The following is a 19859-nucleotide window of genomic DNA, read 5'->3' as shown; positions in this document are numbered from 1 at the left end:
GCGATATATCGTCACGATATTTTGGGAGATACATCGTGCAGACGATACATCCCCGATATCACGATACGGAAAACAAATCGTATCTTATCGTCTGTGACGATATTTTCTTGACGATATATCGCGGTATCAAAATTCCGATATCGTTCATCCCTAGTATCAGCCGATACCAATGGTATCTATGGGTATCGGAAACTGTCGGTTGGATTTTATTTACTGATATTGGCTGATACTTTTCCCTGTACCACAAAAATGCCGTGTGACACTTTCCCAGAGTCTAATTGTCATGGAAGTTAAAAAAAAATCAAAGTTTTCCTTTATTTTACACCAATATTGTGTGAAAAGCTTTATTTTGTGATTATATAACTGGTATTTTTATATTCTGATGTATTTTTTAATATTGTAAAGCAAAACTCTGGTAAATTGATGTTTTTATTTGGAGTCGAAAACTCACCTACTAATATTAATCAATATTTTGAACAAATTTTAATTGTTACATGTTCAAGCATCGGTACCGGTGGGAATCGGTTCCAAGTGCTAACCGCTCAGTCCTAGAATCAAATTGTACTCGGGCAGGTTAATACTTTGTCGCGACAAGAGAACAGAATACAATGCGACTTTGCTTTGACGCTTGACACCGACTCCAAAGGGAAAAGAATAAAGCTTCCAGCCTCGCCTTCCCTCTTTTCGGATCCTCTCCCCTCCACAACCCCTTAATCACCCTCCCCCCACCGTCCCAAATCCCGAACTCTTCCACCGAAAGCTTTATTGGCTCAGAGTTCTTTTCCTCGTCCGGTCGTCTGCGTCATGAGGGAATTTTTCTCAGTGGATGAGACAGTCTGTGGACCGCCGGAACTCAATCTGCAATAAAAGAAAACGGGGGAAAAGCTGGGAACGATGGACTATGAAACAGAGGACTGGGAGTACATCTTTCAAGAGATGGGAGTCGAACCATTACTCACCCAGAATCACCCTTTAGATTTATACTCAAGGCTCTGGTCTACGTTGATCTACTGCTGCAGTCGATGGTTGTTAAAAATTGTAAAAATATTTTGGTAGACTTGATTAGGCCTATTTTTCTTTTATTTTAAGACCAAACTAGCTTATAAGGACATAAAAGTCATAACTGTGCCGCCAAGACAGCAGACGACAATACGGAGCTGTGTCAGCGAAAACCAACCACGTCGGCGAACCGGCCACTGTCGTTGCCAAACTCACAGCACCTCCGTTGGAAGGGTCAATGGCCTCTGAATGTTACGGTTTTCTCCCCTTAGGCTCGCTTTGGACGAAAGCAAGTTACTTGGCATTTTTCTTAACATTTCTGCTTGATCAAAATTCTACCGTGTAAAGTGAAGAAATCTTATGCCATTTTGCTTCCATGGCTAATTACACAAATAGAACCGATTCTAATTTCGTTAGAGTCGGTAACGCGTCTGACTACCATGCTAAAAGTCCCGGGTTCGATCCCCGGCCGGTTCAAATCCGGGAACTTTTCTAACGATGGAAGCGGCCCCGGCGCCCACCCAGCGTCGAATAACATGGGTACCTGGGGGAAACCCTGGGGGGTAAAGGCGGTCAGGGGCGTGATGTTGATCACATCACCCCCATTCACGACCGGATCAAGAAAGTGTGGGGCTTTACCCCCACACCCCCTATACGCCTTCATGGCGTGGTGCTATGCACAGGGGAACACTTTACCTTTTTTTAATTTCGTTAGCGACTCGCGTAACATAACCAATCAGAAACGAGCTCTACGTCACATGTGCAGGTGTAATGGCGGCCGAGTGCGATGTAAACAACGTATCGCTCACTTCGCATTTTTAAAAGCCAATAACTACGCAATCGAGAGTTAAAAATGTTTCCTGTGAAAAGGTTTGCGATACAAACCAATGGCACTGCTTAAATACATACAGTACATACGTACATTACATGAAGAACACGGTACCTGTTTCAATTCTAGACACCAGGCGTTGGCTCATGGACAGAAATGTCTCAATCTGGGGGGTGAGGTTGATCGTTACTTAATGTTACAAAAAATGTGTAATAACCATTTCCTCTCTTAAATTTCATCTCTTCCTTTAAATTTATTAATTACTAGCTGATTGCCCGGCATTGGCCGGGTAATTATTTATCCCAATCTTCTATTAGACAGGAAAATAATGAATTTTTACTATAGTGTAAAATGAACTTGAAGTTGAACTGCATTGGGAGTGTCACTATTCATCTTAGCGACCCCGAAAAGTATGGATTCCACACTAATATTGGTCGTTTTTGATTATTTTTACATGTCACCCCTTCCCACCCCCACCCCTAGGGGTGCCAGGGGTGCCTTACGTCCAAAGTATTCTTCCCAGATTGCAAGTGATATGTGTACCAAGTTTGGTTGAAATTGCTCCAGGCGTTCGAGAGTTATGCCGGAACAAACAAATATACACACCCACACATACATCCATTTTTATATATATAAAATAATAATTTAGAGATTAAATGAAAACTTCGTATCTCTGTGTTCCTGTCGTGCTGTGTATATTATGTTCTCTTTTTCACGCTTCACATCGCAATCGAATATGCTAACCGGAATGGTACATGACTTGAAATGCTTTTGTGTAAAGTATTGTAAAAAATACTATACTGCTGGACAAAAAAAACCGGACACTTGCATTTTTTGTGATAACGCATAAATTCTGATTCGAAGGCTAACTAAATGTTGCAGAAATTATTGGAAATAAAAAAACCTGAATATATTCAACAGAAAGCAAATTAAAATTTATTGTTAATAAGTTAAATTAGAACATAAACGAAAGTTACAGAAAACTACCAAAAAAAATTAGAAAAAAAAATCTTAGCAATATTTTGTTTTAATATTGTTAAGTGCTACTGGTGGGGTATATAAGCTGTCTAGTAGCGGGTGTTACCTCCACTGCCATCAATTACAACTTGTAACCGCCGTGGCATACTTCGAATAAGGTTGGCAATCACTTATTGGTCCAATTGCTCCCATTCTTCTTGAATAGCAAGTCTTAGCTCTTCAATTGTTCCTGGAACTATTGCACGGTTTCTGATATGTCGTTTCAGTTGATCCCAGACATGCTCTATCAGATTTAGGTCCAGACTTTGTGGTGGCCATTCTCATCGCGTAATCCCAACTTTGTCCAGGTACTCCGTGACAATATTTGCAATGTGAGGACGCGCATTGTCATGCATAAAAACAAAATCTGGGCCTATGAATGGTGCATATGGTACTACATGATCTGCAAAACATTCTGTAATATACCTGCGAGCTGTCATTGCCCCATTCTCTACAAGAACCAACTCTGTACGTCCTTGTAAAAAAATACCTCCCCAGACCATTACACCACCGCCTCGAAAGGGTGTTATTTCAACGAAACAACATTGTGCATAACGCTCACTAGGTCTTCTGTACACTTGTTCACACCCGTCTGATGAACGTAGGTTGAATTTTGACTCATCGGAGAATAAAACCTTTTCTCACTGCTCCACATTCCAATGTAAGTGTTGTGCAGCAAATTCCAGTCTTCGCTTCCGGTGACGTGCTAACAACCTGGGACGTGTAGCCGGCCTCCGAGATGATAAACCACTTTCATTTAGTCTTCTACGAACTGTTCGTGAAGAAACCACAGCTCTATGAACATTTCTCAAACGCCGTGCCACAATATTTGAAGTCGTACGATGGTTCCGTTAAGATCATGATACACATGAAACGATCTTCCCGTGCTGTTGTGCATCGTTTCCGACCAGAACCCGGTCTTCTACCATAGGAACAAGTTGCATCATACCGTCTGAGAGCTTCATTGATAGTACTTTGTGCTATATTTAGCACCCTAGCAATATACGACCATCATCACGAAGAGCTACTGCTTTTACTACCTCTTCACGTCTCATTTTCAAGCTAGCAAACTTACAATACACTTGCAAGATAAACACCAGAAATGACAATATCAATAATATCTGTTACTATGGTTACTATGAACCAAAATTCATGCCTCTCTAGACATTAAACAAAATAACATCAACAGGAATTGAAAATCAATAAATTAAAACAAAATTGCATGAAATTAATTTTGAGCCTACTAGGTGTCCCAAATAAGTAAATACGAGTAAATAAATAAATAAATAGTAAATGGAAAACTATGCAAAATGTTCAATAATGAATGTTCAATTGTTCAATACTTAACTGAGAGCGTAATTTCATAAGTAATTGCAATTCAGATGTCAAATATTAAGGTGTCCGGTTTTTTTTGTCCAGCAGTATAGAAGAATTAAGAAGCATTTATGCTAGCAAAAGTGCTAAAGGAAATGCTTCTGTGTGACTCAAAATAGAATAGGTACGCGTGGGACATGGAAGGTTTGCTGTTGTAGTGTTAGTGCATGTATTTTGCCGCGAAAATCTGACCCCCCTACAACAGGGTGGCAATAAAGGGGAGGCAGAAGGGACTAGACCTAAGCATCCGTGGCAGTAAAGGTAAGTTTTCACCTGTCAGGAACTATTAAATCCCTCTTCCCCCGCCCCCGAACAGTATAATATTATTATTAGACTTTTCAAATGTGAAACAACCATAGTTTCGAACTAAACGTGAAATCCTTGATAATACATCTGACAAAAGTAACGTAGTCTCCTTGAAGTCAAGAAATCTCGGATTCGATCCCCGTTGAAAACACATTGCACTGTGCACACCTTAAAACTGCAGATCCAGTCCCGATTAGCCTACCTGAGTCACGGGCGTCGCTAAGATGGACCAGAGAGGGGCCACGGCCCACCCAAAATCAGTGTGTCCCACTCTGCCAATAGGCAAATCTTGTTATAAAAATAAAATGATAGTGTATATGTACTATGATGAGTGAGAAACCTTAGAAGATTCGAACCCTTGATCTCCGGTTTCGGAGCGGTCTCTGCAGCCCCTTCCTCATGGAGCCTGAACCTTGCAATGCAACATTTGAATTTATTTTTACTCCAATGTGTAAATTTCTAATTATTTCATAATAAATCATTTGAAGGTGTCATGGCCCGTAGTCGTAGCCCAAAGCATGACGCCTGATTGGCTGTTTGGCTCACGTGCCCGCCGCTACGTCAAATCGTTTTGGCGGGAAAAGAACAAAGGTTGTGGCGCGTGAGTGAGCATAATTGCAGTGGAATACTGCTTCGAGCGCCCTGGAATAGTCGAATGCCTGCGTGCTCTTTGAAATCTCCTGGCTGTAGAGGTGCATTTGTTATTTCAGTCTTCTCATAACAACAGACTTTTAAGAAGCATGCAACTGAGACTAGGTGCAATACAAGAGTTATTTCTTTCTGTTGAGCCAAAATTAATAATCAAGTTTTCTGGCTGAATAGGCTCCTCAAGACTCATTCTTTTCTACCGATAGAACACATGGTACTTATAATACTTCGGCACGTTTTCCAGAAGTGTTGAGCGAAATGGCATGTACACATTTGTGTCATTCATCACACATTGTCACTATAAAAAATATCCTTATAGAGTCCTGTTGCCAACGTATGAAATCTGCAATTGCCAGAGAGGAGGTGCCAACAATCCTACGAGTAATCACAAGAAGCCCTAATTCGTCGTTGGAATAACGAATCAACGGTTGATAATCTTCAGAAATTTATCTTGTAGGTCAAGGGCGTTCCAAAGGGGGAGGCCCAAGAAGAAAAAATAGGGAAATATGAGGGATATCGCCTTACAAAAACTTCAACAGCTTGTATAGGGTGGTTCATCAAGACAAGCCACTTTTCTTAGTAAGATTTTGATAGATCATTACGAACGTTCGATTTGATTTGATTTTTGTTATTTTACTTAAGCTTTTCTGCCACTTTTGGCTAATCGCGACGATGAGGACGAGTGATGATGTGGTGGAATTGATCAAGGTACACTCACAAAGAACATCCAGGATGGGATTCAAACCCAGGTTTCCTGCCATCTTAGCCTGCTGTACTAACCATTTCGCCACGTAGGTCGGCTCGATCTTTTGAGAAATTACATTTTCCATCCACAATTTCATTATTGCCACTGTCATTCATTTTCCATGTGGGACTTTGTGCTTTGCTTACGTTCTTTTCCATGATTTTTTCGCAGCTATAGCTTCGATAATATACATTCTACGCAGCAGATTTCCACTAGTGTTGTCGCTACATTACTGGGGACGAACTAACTAACCAAACGTCACTTTGGCAGCGAATCAACCGCACGTTTGTTGCCGCAGGAAAACAAGGTCTGGGGTCTCTCAGATGACGGTGACGGTGTCGCCTTGTAATCGTGGGGGGAGGATACATTGCAGAGTGGTTCAGATCCCACTTTTAGTTATAGGTCCAATCCAGATTAGCTTAACTGAGCATAGAGTGGACTTTAAACGACCTTCACAATACGGGCTGTACAGTGCACAAGTCTTGCTTGGTAAATTGTCCTTGACTATTTTCATAAATTTTTCTGTTGCATCCTTTAAGATTTTAGGAATAGATTTCTACGCTGGTGCAGAGGTTGTAAGCAGCTTATTGGAAGTTCTGTTTCAGTTTTGGAAGCTCTCATTATATAACACAAGTACACAGAATTAAGGGGGGGGCAATTGCCCTCCCTCTTTTCGCCACTTTTGCCCCCGCACTATGCTAAACCTTATCTACAAAGGGAAATATACTGTCTTTGCCCCTCCCCAGTTTTGGCAACTTGCTCCCCCGGTTTTGGAACCCAATCGCCACTGTAAGTACAATATACGCGGTGGTGGACAATTTCCTCAATGCATCCCGTTCTACCTATCCTGGGCAAGATTGATCCAAACTTGATTCGTTGTCAGTTTTCTTCAGTCTATCTCAACTGTTTTTCATTGCTTCATATTTGTCCTAGTCTTGCAATAATGTTCCTGTAAACCATATCCATATCTTCCAGGTTCAAGTCCCTACAGGGACAAAGTTTGATGAAGGTCGTTTCCCCAGCATTTGATTCAATGGGTGCAGTAGAATGGTGAAAAGTAGCATTTCATCAAACTAGAAGCAATTATAATGAGTGGTTGTCATTCTCCATGTTTGCATCTCAACCAGACTGTCGGACAGTCAGCGTGTCGATGCTATTTTGTTCCCACGCGCTCGCTCATAAATGCCTGCGACATACGGGAGATGGCGCCAGTGGAGAGCGGTCGTAAAAGAAGCGCCGTTTCTACCAAATTGGAAAAAAAATGTGGCATGTGTCGTGCAGCAAAGGGCACATGCTCTCTGTGCCAAGATGCACAAGGACATTTTACGAGTCTCGTGCACTACGTTCCTTATTTTATTTTTTAGCATGATCGGAAACATGAGTTCCTTCACTTTGCATCTAAATACTTTCATCAGTAGAATAAGGGCTTTTTCATTTTTTGAGGTGTACCTTAAAGAAATTTACTACAGTTATACAATCATTAATAGCTGTTATATGGTGAACTAATTCATGTCATTTGATTCAGTTTTTAAAGATATATGTACGATTCATACAATTGAAATTTATAATCATCTATATACAAGGGTTGGATAAAAAGTAATGGCAACACTGCTGTCCCTTGAAAGGGGTGAGTCACAGCGCCACAAGCGTTTCGTGGCTGATAAAGGAATGTCAGACGAGGAAGTATAGTGAGTGGGGTGCGATTGTATGTTATTAAGTCAAAAACAGCAGTGCTCTGAAGCAGAGGACGAGAGTGCAAGCGCCCTAACAATATGTTTAGGCAAGAAGAACAACGTCTCTAAGGCAGACGGTCAACGCAGCCTACTTCTGCACCTTCTTGCAACACCGCCTTCGTCTCGCATTAAGAAGGAAGCGACGGCACGGTGTCCCATCATCCTGCTTGACAATGCAAGGTGTCACATTGCGAACAATGTGACGGCGCTCCTGCATAACTGGTAGTAGGAGGTACTGGAACATCCGCCGTATTCACCGGTATGAGACCGTGTGATTACGACCGTTTTGTCAAAATGAAGGAAGCACTACGACACGCGCGAAGCCATCATACGTGCTATAGGGCGGTCACTGCGGGACATCGACAGAGATGGACGCGCTGACGGTGTACGACGCCTTCCATACGTGTGACAGAAGGTCGTAGAGATGAGGGGCGATTACTTTGAAGGAATGTAACACGTGCTCCTCTGCCAATACAGTCAAGTACCAATTATACCAGTGTTGCCATTACTTTTTATCCAACCCTTGTATAAGTAGAGAGTGAGAGTTATTGTTGTAAGTCAGCTTTATGCACATATAGGCTAATCGGGACTGGGCGTACAGTGCGATCAGAAACACTATGTGCCTCCACCGTACATCCAACCCGGGAGCACCTGATTACAAGGCGATGATGTTACCATCGAGGAGGGGTTCGTTATTATATTGATGCAAGTTTATTTCTTATGTGTCAGTACTGTACTGTAGTCCCCTGCATATGTGTGTGTGTGTGGGGGGGGGGGAGAGGAGATTGATTGATTTGCTTTATTTTACTTCGCTTTTTGTGCGATGAATGGACACAAACAAACATCCATGGCCAGGCCGGGATTCGAACCCTGGACCCCTAGCTTCGTAGCGGGATGTGATAACTAGGGAACGGAACATTAGGTAAATAAATGTGTTTTTTTTTTTCTGCGATAAGATAGACCCCTCGTTTTTGCCATAATCTGATCATAGCCTTATATGTCAACACAGCAAATTTTATTTTACATAAAAACACATATTTTCCAGTTTTTTGTATGTAAATACATATTTTGCGAATTTTCATTTTAAATACATAAAATCGCTCATTGACTTCAGCTACCTCGAAATCCTCGAAGGAAAAATGTTTATTCTCCGCACCTCTTTCATATCGAGAGTGTTAGGTTTGTTTTGTCTTTGAACACGCTCGCTGGCAGACTTCTGGCGCCTCGCCTAAGATCCTATTGGGGAAAATATTACCCCCACTGGATCTAACGCACAAGTGCTAATGTCTAAATGTACATAAATTTTTGGGAAAAACCAAGGTTTTCAAACTTTGTGCCAAATTGCACCTGTTTTGGAAGGATTTTTGGAAAACTTCAGCGTTAGTGACATTTCGTGCTTCAAATATGCAAGAATTGTTTCTTGTGACGTGGAGCGATCTTTCTCACAATATAAGATACTTTTTAGATATAATCGTCACAGATTTACAATGGAGAATTTGGAAAATACTATAGTGATCCACTGCAACTCTTCCAAAAACTAGCTCGCTAAGAGGAAATCATTTTGAAACTGATTTCAGGTATTTAAAATTTTTAAAATGCATGTAATATTTTGTTTTTGTTACCAAATGTTTTTATTTTATTTTTGTCACATATTTTCAACATTTATGACATAAAAAAATAAATATTTCTGAGTTTTTTAGTACATAAAGTTCCGTTCCATAGTGATAACCACTCCGCCACGAGGGCCGGCTGAGAGAGAGAGAGAGAGTCTATCTGTAATTTTCCAAGCGGTTATTGGCTCTATGTTTACTTCTTATTACAACCATAACAGGCTTATGACGTCATAGAATAACGTCGAATGTTGTAAATTTGACGGTAATTTCTTACAGTTATGTTATTTTTCTTTTTTACATCACATTACCCTTCTTTCATATGTACAGAAATCAGAGCTACACATAAGAAATTTAACAATAAAAACTTGTATGCCAAGACAGACAATTTAATTGTTCAAATAACGCTGATGGTAGTTGTATTGTGATCAGTGATGTGCCGTAGACTATACGTTTACGTCTACGTGCGCTGTCTACACGTAATCTACGCGTAGATTACATTGGGTTGTAGTTTACATAGACTACGTAGACAATCTAAAGTGCATTAAAATTAATTTTCAAGGCTTTCATGAAAGAAAAGTGACATTTTCAACTATACTGGTTCCTAACAAACTGATAAGAATCCTATTTAAAACAAAATTTCTCTTCTCTTCTCTCATCTGCTATGGAAGAAGATAAATAGTATACAAAAAACAACAACAGATGGCAGTCATGAGGCAAGAGTTGTCTTTTCACCATAAAACACTAGAATATTACCTATATTAGGTTTTTTCCTAGGTGAGAAATTGTTCGAATTTGGAAGAAAGAGTATGAAAAGTTCTCCTCACACATCAGCAACTGATACGCAGTATAATATTCTTTTTATTCCACGGCGCGCTTTGCTAAGTTAATACCTTTCGCCATGTTGTTTACATAGATTACGTCATCTACGTGTATAAAATAGTCTACGTGTAGAATGTAGACTATCGTTTTTACGCGTAGACGCACATCACTCATTGTGATATAAACAAAGAAAGCCTCAACATTTTTGTAACATATTTTCTTCTTCCTTTTCTAGGGAGACCTGAGTCAGCAGGAGAAAAGGGCGGTCTTCCTAACCGTACACGACCTTGGATGTAATCGTAAGTACAATTAGTGCGTTATTAGAAAATATAACTAATTCTTTCAGTCCGAAATATCTTGAGCTTACAACAAACTTGATGTGTGGAATTTCTAGAATAGTTGGGGATTATCTACACTCTGTTCCGGTGAGGGGAAGTGCATGGAGCGGAAAACCCCGTCGTTTGCAGCAGCGTGCACTGCTTTGCTCCGCCCACTCGCTTTTTTCCCTTTCCTACCATCATGCTCCACAGGTTCCCGAGAAAAAAGTGTATAGGTAATACAGCGTCACTCTTATGGTCTTCCTTGGACATTTTATTTTCACTGAGATCAAGATCATAAACAGGATTTCTCTCTCTTTTTTTTGGCTGTTGTTGTTATGTACAGTCACGGACACTGTCGGCTTGTAAGGATTCCATTGAAAGTCAATGTATTCATTACAAGCCGGCAGTGTCCGTGACTGTACCAGGACCAGAACAGTCCAACAACCGTACTGATAAAACCTATAATTTTATTTTGAGACACTATAGTATAAGTGAAATCTGCCCCGTGACAAATTACTTAAGTAGTGGTTTGACCCTACACACCAAAAGTTATCCCTGTTATAACATAACCCACAGCTCTACAGAACCTTGACGGGCCTTGGCTTACCTACCGACTGCTGGTCTCCCTCCCACACTGTTCCGCCGTCACCTGTTATAGCGTGGAGGTCTCAGACCAGTGTTGGGGTGACGGGTGATCAGCCCGACGAACCCCCAGCCGTTATTGTAGGTCTTCTTGACCAGGTTACGCTCACTCACTCTTATCCCTGTTATACAACCGACGAAATGAAACTTATCATTGTTTGTGAACGGAATTTGTTCCTTTATTACTGGGATAGTTAATTATAAACGAGATTCTTTATTTTCAATACAGTTACACTTGTTCCATTGTTGTGAAATCGTGATCCTTGTTTAAAAACTTCTTTATTTTATTGACACCAGTTGTCCACAACTTTACTGACCTGGTGTTATTACTGTAGAGTTTTGTCTTCCCGAAAACTCCTTGGGTTGTTCAATCAATTGGTAATCGAAAGGGAGTCTCAGAAAGTCAAAATTAAGACATATTGTGATAGATTTTTCAAATTTTTAAATAGAAATATGTATGCACATAATGAAGAACAATCTTGTTGCTAATAAGTGAAAATTGATATTTACAATTTGATTGTTTAAAAGCACCAAAGGTGGCCCTAGGGCAATTTACAAATCTCTAATGAGAGATAAATTTCTGAAATTAAAAGAAATAACTCCTATAACTAATTTACACCGTGTACCAAATGGATATTTTGTAACTTTGCTTGTAACTTTTTTTAAAACATGTGAAAGTTTTGCCTCCCTATCCCTCGTTTCTATCCGGCCCTCTGGATTACTTCCTACTTTCATTCCTCAATCTCTCCTTTCACCTCTCAATCTCTCCTTTCACCTCACCCTGGGTGCAAAGCGAGCAGATTATATTTGCATCGGAATTCAAAGGGGGGGGGGGGGGTTCACATAAAATTTATATTTTTATGTCCCTGGTTCGTTTACACATGTACAGAAAGTGAATATACAACTTGTTAAATGGACAGTACCGTAGTTCTTTAAATCATAACATTCTAGTCGGATATATTGCTTTATTATACGTAGTTATATATATACATATTTTACATAGCGTTTCCATGTGTGTCTGCATAGACCAAATTACCAAATCTCTAAGTCAATATAATTGCACACCTATGGCATAACCATCGGCACTTCCTTTACCACAGAGTTAGCATAACTATCTTTGTGGGTCTATCCTCAGCTTAAATGATATTCCGTTCATTACAAATGCGTTTCCTTACGCCTTCACTCCTTCCTTTGGGCATCAATTATTCAATACGGAAATATCCACATAATCAAAGCTTTTTCTAAAAGGGGACTTGGGACAGCAACAGGGGCTGGCATAACCAGATGCTACAGTATTATATCCAGTTTAGCCACCATGAGTGGACTAAACTTGAGGAGACGTTCCTCTTTCATCGATCAATGGGGAAACACTGTTTTTTTTTGCTAAAGCCCACTGGCTCTTTTTATAGTCGGCGTAAACATCCGTGGACGTGGATCCCGAAGCGTTGGAAAATTCCACTGCCAACGGTCTTTTGTAAGACACCTAGCTCCCCCAACCGGGGAGGTAAAAAACAGGGGAATCTAACATCCAGCAAAGCACAATCCAATAAACATATACATTTACATGCAATAATAACATAAAAGTACACTCATGGAAACATATTACTTAACCCTACACCTCGTAGCTGGCCAGCAAGTAATTATTACAATATACCAAAACCAGTAATGGTCAATCCGACCGTTACAAACAAGAATTATAAAACCGTTATATCTGTGACCCACGGCTTATAGTTGGCTTAGAAAATGATGCATGTGCTCAAGAAAACAGTTATTCATGTTTACTCACGTTTATGTATCTTATTAAAGAAAATTGTTGGTGTCAAACTTTTGATTGTTGACTTGCATTGTAGCCACCTCCATGGAGGACTGGTCTGTACCGTCCCTTACGGCGCCAGGGGTTACACAATAACTTAAATAAAATGGCTGCTGGCAGCCATGCGTGCAGACGAGCGGCTATAGGGACAGGATTAGCACCTTTGGAAATACATGCTAACAGCACCAAACCTGGCCTGCCTATCTATCCACGTAGGCATCTAATAACATAAATAAGCATGTAAATAGGTTTGGTAATTTATATTTTGCTTATTTAAGCTATTGTATGCCTACGTGGATAGGTTAGGCAGCCAGGTTTGGTGCTGTTAGCATGTATTTCCCAAGGTGCTAATGCTGTCCCTAGTCGCTCGCTGCTTCTGCAAGCATCTGAGGTAGGGTGATCACACGTCCCGTTTTGACGGGGACAGTCCCGTTTCAGAGGCGTGTCCCGGTCGTCCCGTCGATAAGATTAAAAATTACTATTTGTCCCGTTTCATAAAAGACTAGGAGTTAGCTTTAAAACCAAATCTAAATTTGAGACATTTCATTCTGAAAGAAATGTTGGACTTTTTAAACTGTCGAGAATGTTCGAGCAGACAGTTGCATTGTTTTGTGTGTTCTTTTATTTATAGAGCAATGAATAAGCATGCCTATGAAGCGTACGAACCTGCAACAACAATGTAAGTTTCTGCATCTTGACACAAATTCTAAAGAGTGTGTCAGGTATGTGGGGAGTTTTATGAACCGTTGGTGAAGAATAATGTTATTCTCAAGAAGATTGGTTCTTCTGATAAGTACTTCTGGCACTCTTCAACTTCAGTGTAGGACTAACATCAAAATTATAATAATTAATACATCATGACAACGGGAGATCATATTTCATTTATTAAGATGTATTATTTATGTGATCCATCCTTTAATAAATAATATTAATAACGATACATTAATAATAACAATGATTTTATAATTAGGCCTAACCTCCTTGGGATGTCCCGTTTTTGGGTCAAAATATTATGGTCACCCTAACTTGAGGGGGAGTGGGTATATCAATGTAATGCCATTTGTTAGCTGTGTTAAATGCTAATATGAATTTCGTAACGTGGTCCACCTTGGGAACACTAGCTACCTTAGTGATGAATTGTAAACTGTTTAATGATGATGATGATGATAATAATAACTCTTTTGCAAATATAATCATTGACATCAAATTACTGTTATTATTAACGGTCCTTAACTATTAAAACATTACTACCCTTGGATTTCTGAAAGTTAAACCCTACCCTTTATTGCTCTATATATAGCTACAGCCATGAGTATCTACAAAATTTATGTTTTTAGTACATAAAACAGAACACAAAAAATAAATATTCTATACTTTTCCATGACACCATGTAGAGTGAGTAATACATGAATTGCCAGAGTAATGATGTTGTTGTTGTTGAGTTGGTGTTTTAAGTCTAATCGGGACTGGACCTACAGCTTAAAGTGGGATCCGAACCACTTGTGCCTCCACCGGGTATTGAACCCGGGACCCCTTGATTACAAGGCGATGACGCTACCACTGCGCCATGGGGGAGGCCTCTCCCAGAGTAATGAAAATCACAAGTGAAAACCGCAATCATTCCAAGAACAATGTTTAGCAGTTAGTTATCCCGAGAGCCGTTTGGCGTCGCTTCGGTATCCGGCTATTTCCAAGCTGTTTATGCGGACGATGTGAATTCATATTGATTTTTATGTGTAAACGGATCCTAATGACTACCCGCTTGTTTAAAGTCTGAAGCGGCAATCAATGGAACCGTGACGTCATCCACTTCGGGCAGAATCAAATGAGAAGGGGAGACGGTCGTTTTGGAAGATGGAAATGTCATCTTTGGCAAAGCACACCGGAGCACTAGGAATGCCTGGGCATTTTCCGCACACTGTTCAACAAGGACATTCAAGACGCGTCAAGTTTTCTTGAACAAGAAATGTCGAACGTAAACTTGAAAAGGCAGAAACAACAGTCGTGCATGCTCGTATTTGATAGAGGTTTCTTCGATTAATTTATTATATCAATATCATGCAAATGCTTTTTATATGGAAGCCATTGGGCAAGAAAAATTTTTCTTATTACTTTTATAAAAGGAAATTACATACATTTCTCTTTATGACAATTAGAAATTAAACTTTGTTATCTTCCTACATGTGGTTTATCTTCTCAATTCCAAATAAAATTCTAAATTCTGTAAAAAAGATCAATATATTAACTCATTTCCACCACAGTAAAACATTCAGAAACAATAAAGAAAAATATTAGAAAAATACTCATAAGTTCAGAGCCATCTATTGTTCACCATGGCAAAACATATCCCAACATAGTAGCGATTTTTTTAAACCTATTTTATTTCAAATTATTCAATAATAAGTTAAAATCAGACAATATTGTAAAAAAACTATTCAAATGTGTTAATATAAAACTTTGTAAAAATTATGTCAACTTGTATTCGATTCTGGAAAGATAAAATATCAATAAAGAATGAGATGAAAAATTATCATCACCACTACTGAAAGAAGATGGCTGAAGCCTGAAATCAAAAAATTGTAATTAGTTTCTTATTTCTTTATCCCAGGTTGCGTTTGTGTTTTACCGAAGCAATGTGACTTGTAATATTTGTGTTACGCCTAGAGTGCTTGAAAAACGTCATATTATTGATTTGCCCTATTTTACCTGGCTTTTCTGCCACTGTTGGCTAATCGCGGATTAATGGTGATAAGCTGACATGATTGAAAGAACAATCACAAACGCACATAGACAGCACACGAAACGAGTTCCAGAGAGGCTGTGAGTTCAGACGCCAGAGCCTCGCTTGCTTGCAAAATGTGTTATTCAAAGAGAATATAAATAAGAATTAATATCGAACTCTTTTGAATGAGAAAATGTAACAGCTATATGTAAATGAAGAATAGGGTAAGATCTAGATTGTTTCCTGCATGACAGTGCTCCTTCTCACATTAGCGCTTTAACGATGGTAACATTCCGTAAAACATCAACACTAGACCTTGGATTTTAGGTCTTAAACCTATTTGTAAAATATAAGAAATAATTATATAATCAATACGGAAATTAGAAAGGGAAATTTAATATAAATAACTAGTGATTCGCCCACGTCTTTGCCGGCATTGTTTTGTATTTAAATTTTTATATTTATACATCGGGTGTGTTCACTAGTCAGTTTGTATTGATCTCCGCAAGGTACAACCGTATCGATATGTTTAATACACAATGCCATCTGTTGAGAACTTGGGTTTGTAATGTAAGATTTTCATTCTTTAAATTAGGCACACACTGGAGTAAATGTACTAAGTAGAAATTTCAGCGAAAAATTGAGGGTCGATCAGGACTTGAACCCAGGTCTCTGGCATACCGTGCCATTTCTCTACCACTTCTTTTTTAAAAGGAATACCCCTATGCGGTATTCACCATTTTCTCAACTTTTGCACATATCAATTTTTACTATATTCTCGTTTTTTCTCTTTACGAAAAATCACAAAGATCAATGTCCTATTCGGGATTCGAACCCAGGACCCCTGGCTTCGTAGCGTGCTGTGCTAACCACTCCGCCACGGACTGAGCTACCGAGCCGACCTGGCTTCGCCTGATTTTTCGTTGTTGCTGTTTTACCTGTGTGGATGTTTGCGTTTGTCCAGAATGAGAAAAACCGAAAATATTGTGAAAATTGATATGTGTGAATGACGGGGTTTACTACCTCATAGGGGTATTCCTTTAAAAATATGTGGTATAGCAATGGCACATTATGCCATAGACCCGGGTTCGAATCCTGGTCGAGCGTGCATTTTTCGCTGAAAGTTCTACTAAGATTTTCATGTTTCCAGGTCTAGATATTTGGGCTGGACGCGTGTGGGAAAACGTTTAACATCCCAATCCCCTTTAAGGGGTTGAATTTCGGGTAATCTCTTCTTTCTGGGTGCTTACGTAATAAGAGAAGGCAGCAAACTTTCAGGTTTCTATTTTCAGGGGTTTACGCAATGTGTTTGGTGAGGACAAACTCTTTTTTTATATCTATTAAGAATGAAGAACAAAGGGAAAATGCGAGAGAAATGGAGATAAAATTGTAAGAAATGAAATATTAGCCTGGGGAAATGAGAGTAAATATAAGAAGTAAAGAGGGAACTATGGGAATTTTTTGAGAGTAATATGAAGATGAGAAATAGAGACGACAGTATTGAAAAATGTGTGAGAAATAATCGAAGAAATTGAGAAATTGAAAAATAATATTGCACTGCGTATAGTCAATAGAGGGAAAATATGAGGATGGGATAAGAAAATATTGGGAATAGAAACATGGGATGTAGGAAAGAAATAGCAAGTTATGGAGGGGAAATCATATCATCATTATGGAATTAGTGCAAGTTCGCTCTCGCTCTCTCTCAGAGAAGTCCCCATACCCTACTTGCATGCATCATATTGCGACTGTGTTGAAAATTGGCTGGTGTTCTTGAATTTTCTACTTTATATTCACTTTATATACGGGACAATTGGCGGTGAACTAACTCAACCTGTCGATACAAGTCGTATAAGGTTCATGAATTTAGGTGCTTAAAACAGGGTGTTGCAAAAGTCGCGCAACCCATAATTTGATCGCCCGTAACATGAAACCCGTAAGAGATATTTATACTGGGTTTTCTGCTTTATAAAGCCTAATCCATTGAAATATTTTTCAATGCTTAACATTGTCAGTTTACTCCATACAGAAAATTCAATATATTAATAACTAGCGGAAGGCAGCTTACAATTTTTTTCAGAAATGCACTTTTTAGTGAGAAAAAAAACATGTAAGAAAGTATTGAAGGGTCATAATTAGACGTCTAATGACTTATGACATGTTAATCTGTCATTTGCGACCAATACGGGCCATGTGCAGCATTTGATGGGTTTGGGACAGGTGATAGATTGCATGGCTTTAGTGAAAAAGTGTCATTTTAGGAGCATATCGCCTTAGCTGGCAACACTAGCAGGTGGAATTTTGTAAACAGGGGCAAGCATAGCTTTATTAGAAAGTTAACTATGGAAACATGATTGAATCGCCAGGGTGAATGCAGTCCAGGGTGTACTATGTGGCTCAAGACTATAATGTAAATAGATAAGTACATATTTGATGTCATACATACATCTAGGGGTAATATGTAAATAATCTAGGGATACGAGGGCTTCACAGACGCTGTATAAACATGCATCTCTTTAATTTCACACGGATGGCGTCAGTGGCAGAGTAACGAAATGTCCACCACTTCATGAATGTGTCATTGGTTTTATCTCGCTGATGGACAAAATGGCCCACCACGTTTAGAGAACATACTTCTTCCTGACAATACATCCCGCTGGTTAACAAGATTGAATGAAGTCGCATTCATGGAACAAGTGCGGAAATAACTCATTAATAGGCCGATGCGATGAATTGAATCACGTGATGTGTTTCATTGAAGTCCGGACGGTGCGAATTGCAAAGGAGCAGAAAGCTAGGGTCCGTCAATGGAGTCATTTACTCTGTTCTTGGCCACTTAGATCTATTAAGAAATACGAGGGGCGTTGAAAATGTGAAGCCCATTTCTGTGTTTAATAATGTTGGAGGAGTGTTTCCGTACCGAAATAATCGACACGAAAATGTAAAAGAGTACTTACTATAACAAACTAAAAATAGGTTTATGCACATTAAACAACAAATTAACAATACGTTCGCAGTGATCACAAGTTTATGCACACTAATAAAACAAATTAAAAACAGATTTTCGCCAATTAGGCAACAAACTACAAATAAGTTTACCTACATTAAACAACAAATTTAAAACAAGATTAGCCTATGCACATTACACAGCAACTTTAAAACAAATGTATGCACATTAAACAACAAATTAAAAAATAAGTTTATGTCCATTAAAGAAGAAATTTTAAAAAGGACTTGTCCGCTCTTAGCACCAGAGTGCGAAATCCCCTGGGGGACAGGGGGAATTCCTCCCCACCAACGATCTTGTCCTGAATTTTCCCCCCACCAAACTTTTCCTGGGGGAGAGAGTTTTTGTTGTAACAACAAACATAAACAATTAGTTTGGGAATAAAATACTTTGGGAGTCAAATACACTTTACTTGAATAATATCGAAAACATTCGCAAAGAACGGGCAACCAAGAGCCTCATGCCTAAGGACACTGCACCAAGAAATCCCCAGAATACTGAAATTAGTTATTACTTGTTATTTCGTCTCGATTTCTCATCGTCTTTCTTCAGCTGCCCCGAGGTATATACATTTATTAAGAAAACACGCGATAGCATTTAGATATGAATTTTGTATGGGAAGCCATTATCTTCTTAATGTGTCTCAATTTTTCCCCTCCTCCGTTAGTCACGCTTATCATTGTTGATGTTCATAGCATTAGTGGTGTATTAAAATTTTAATTTGCAATCGAATATTAAATGAAGGATAGTCAAAAAAATTTATTGTATATTTTATAATATAATTTGATTATTTAATAATTGTCACATATTTAGTGTTTATATATATTGTGTGCACTGTGTCTGTCTGTCTGGCCCTTCCCCCCACCAATCTGCAGTGATTTTGCACCCTGCTTAGCACTATCCCAGGACAAGTCAACGTTATGCGTAGGCTAATCGGGACTGGGCCTACAGTTTAAACTGGGATCCAAACCCCTGTGCAATATGTCTCCACCTGGTTTCAAACCCAGGACCTTTGAAAAGGAGACGACGTTACCACTACGCCATGGGGGAGGCCCATCATCCCTGCAGGTGCATACTGCCCCATAGAAACCTCCCCAGAAATGAAACCGTAGATACGCCACTGCTTGAGAGCATGTGAAAGAACTGTCTCCTAAGCCTGCGGGTGAGATTATCGTTACTCTTGGTTCTAGGCATCGCGTCTAGCAGACTATTCCTGGAGGCAATGCCTCTTCCCGCTCGTTGCCATGGCGACGGTTGTTAACAGTAACCATG

General features: G+C 39.4%; 1 protein-coding gene across 6 annotated transcripts in view; it reads left to right on the top strand.

Moving 5' to 3' along the window:
- Positions 1-19859, top strand: part of LOC146004051 (uncharacterized protein ZK1073.1) — a 347101-nt gene that overhangs the window by 268967 nt on the left and 58275 nt on the right. For all 6 annotated transcript variants that reach the window (XM_083142659.1, XM_083142657.1, XM_083142661.1 and 3 more), the window contains exon 3: positions 10319-10382. In XM_083142659.1, coding sequence (XP_082998785.1) covers positions 10319-10382 — 64 coding nt within the window. The remainder of the gene's footprint in view (positions 1-10318; positions 10383-19859) is intronic.

Source organism: Lepisma saccharinum, chromosome 21, assembly GCF_977018435.1.
Source record: "Lepisma saccharinum chromosome 21, izLepSacc3.1, whole genome shotgun sequence".
Classification (NCBI taxonomy): domain Eukaryota; kingdom Metazoa; phylum Arthropoda; class Insecta; order Zygentoma; family Lepismatidae; genus Lepisma; species Lepisma saccharinum.
The sequence above is the reverse complement of the archived record's forward strand: the minus strand, read 5'-3'. Positions and strand labels throughout refer to the sequence as shown.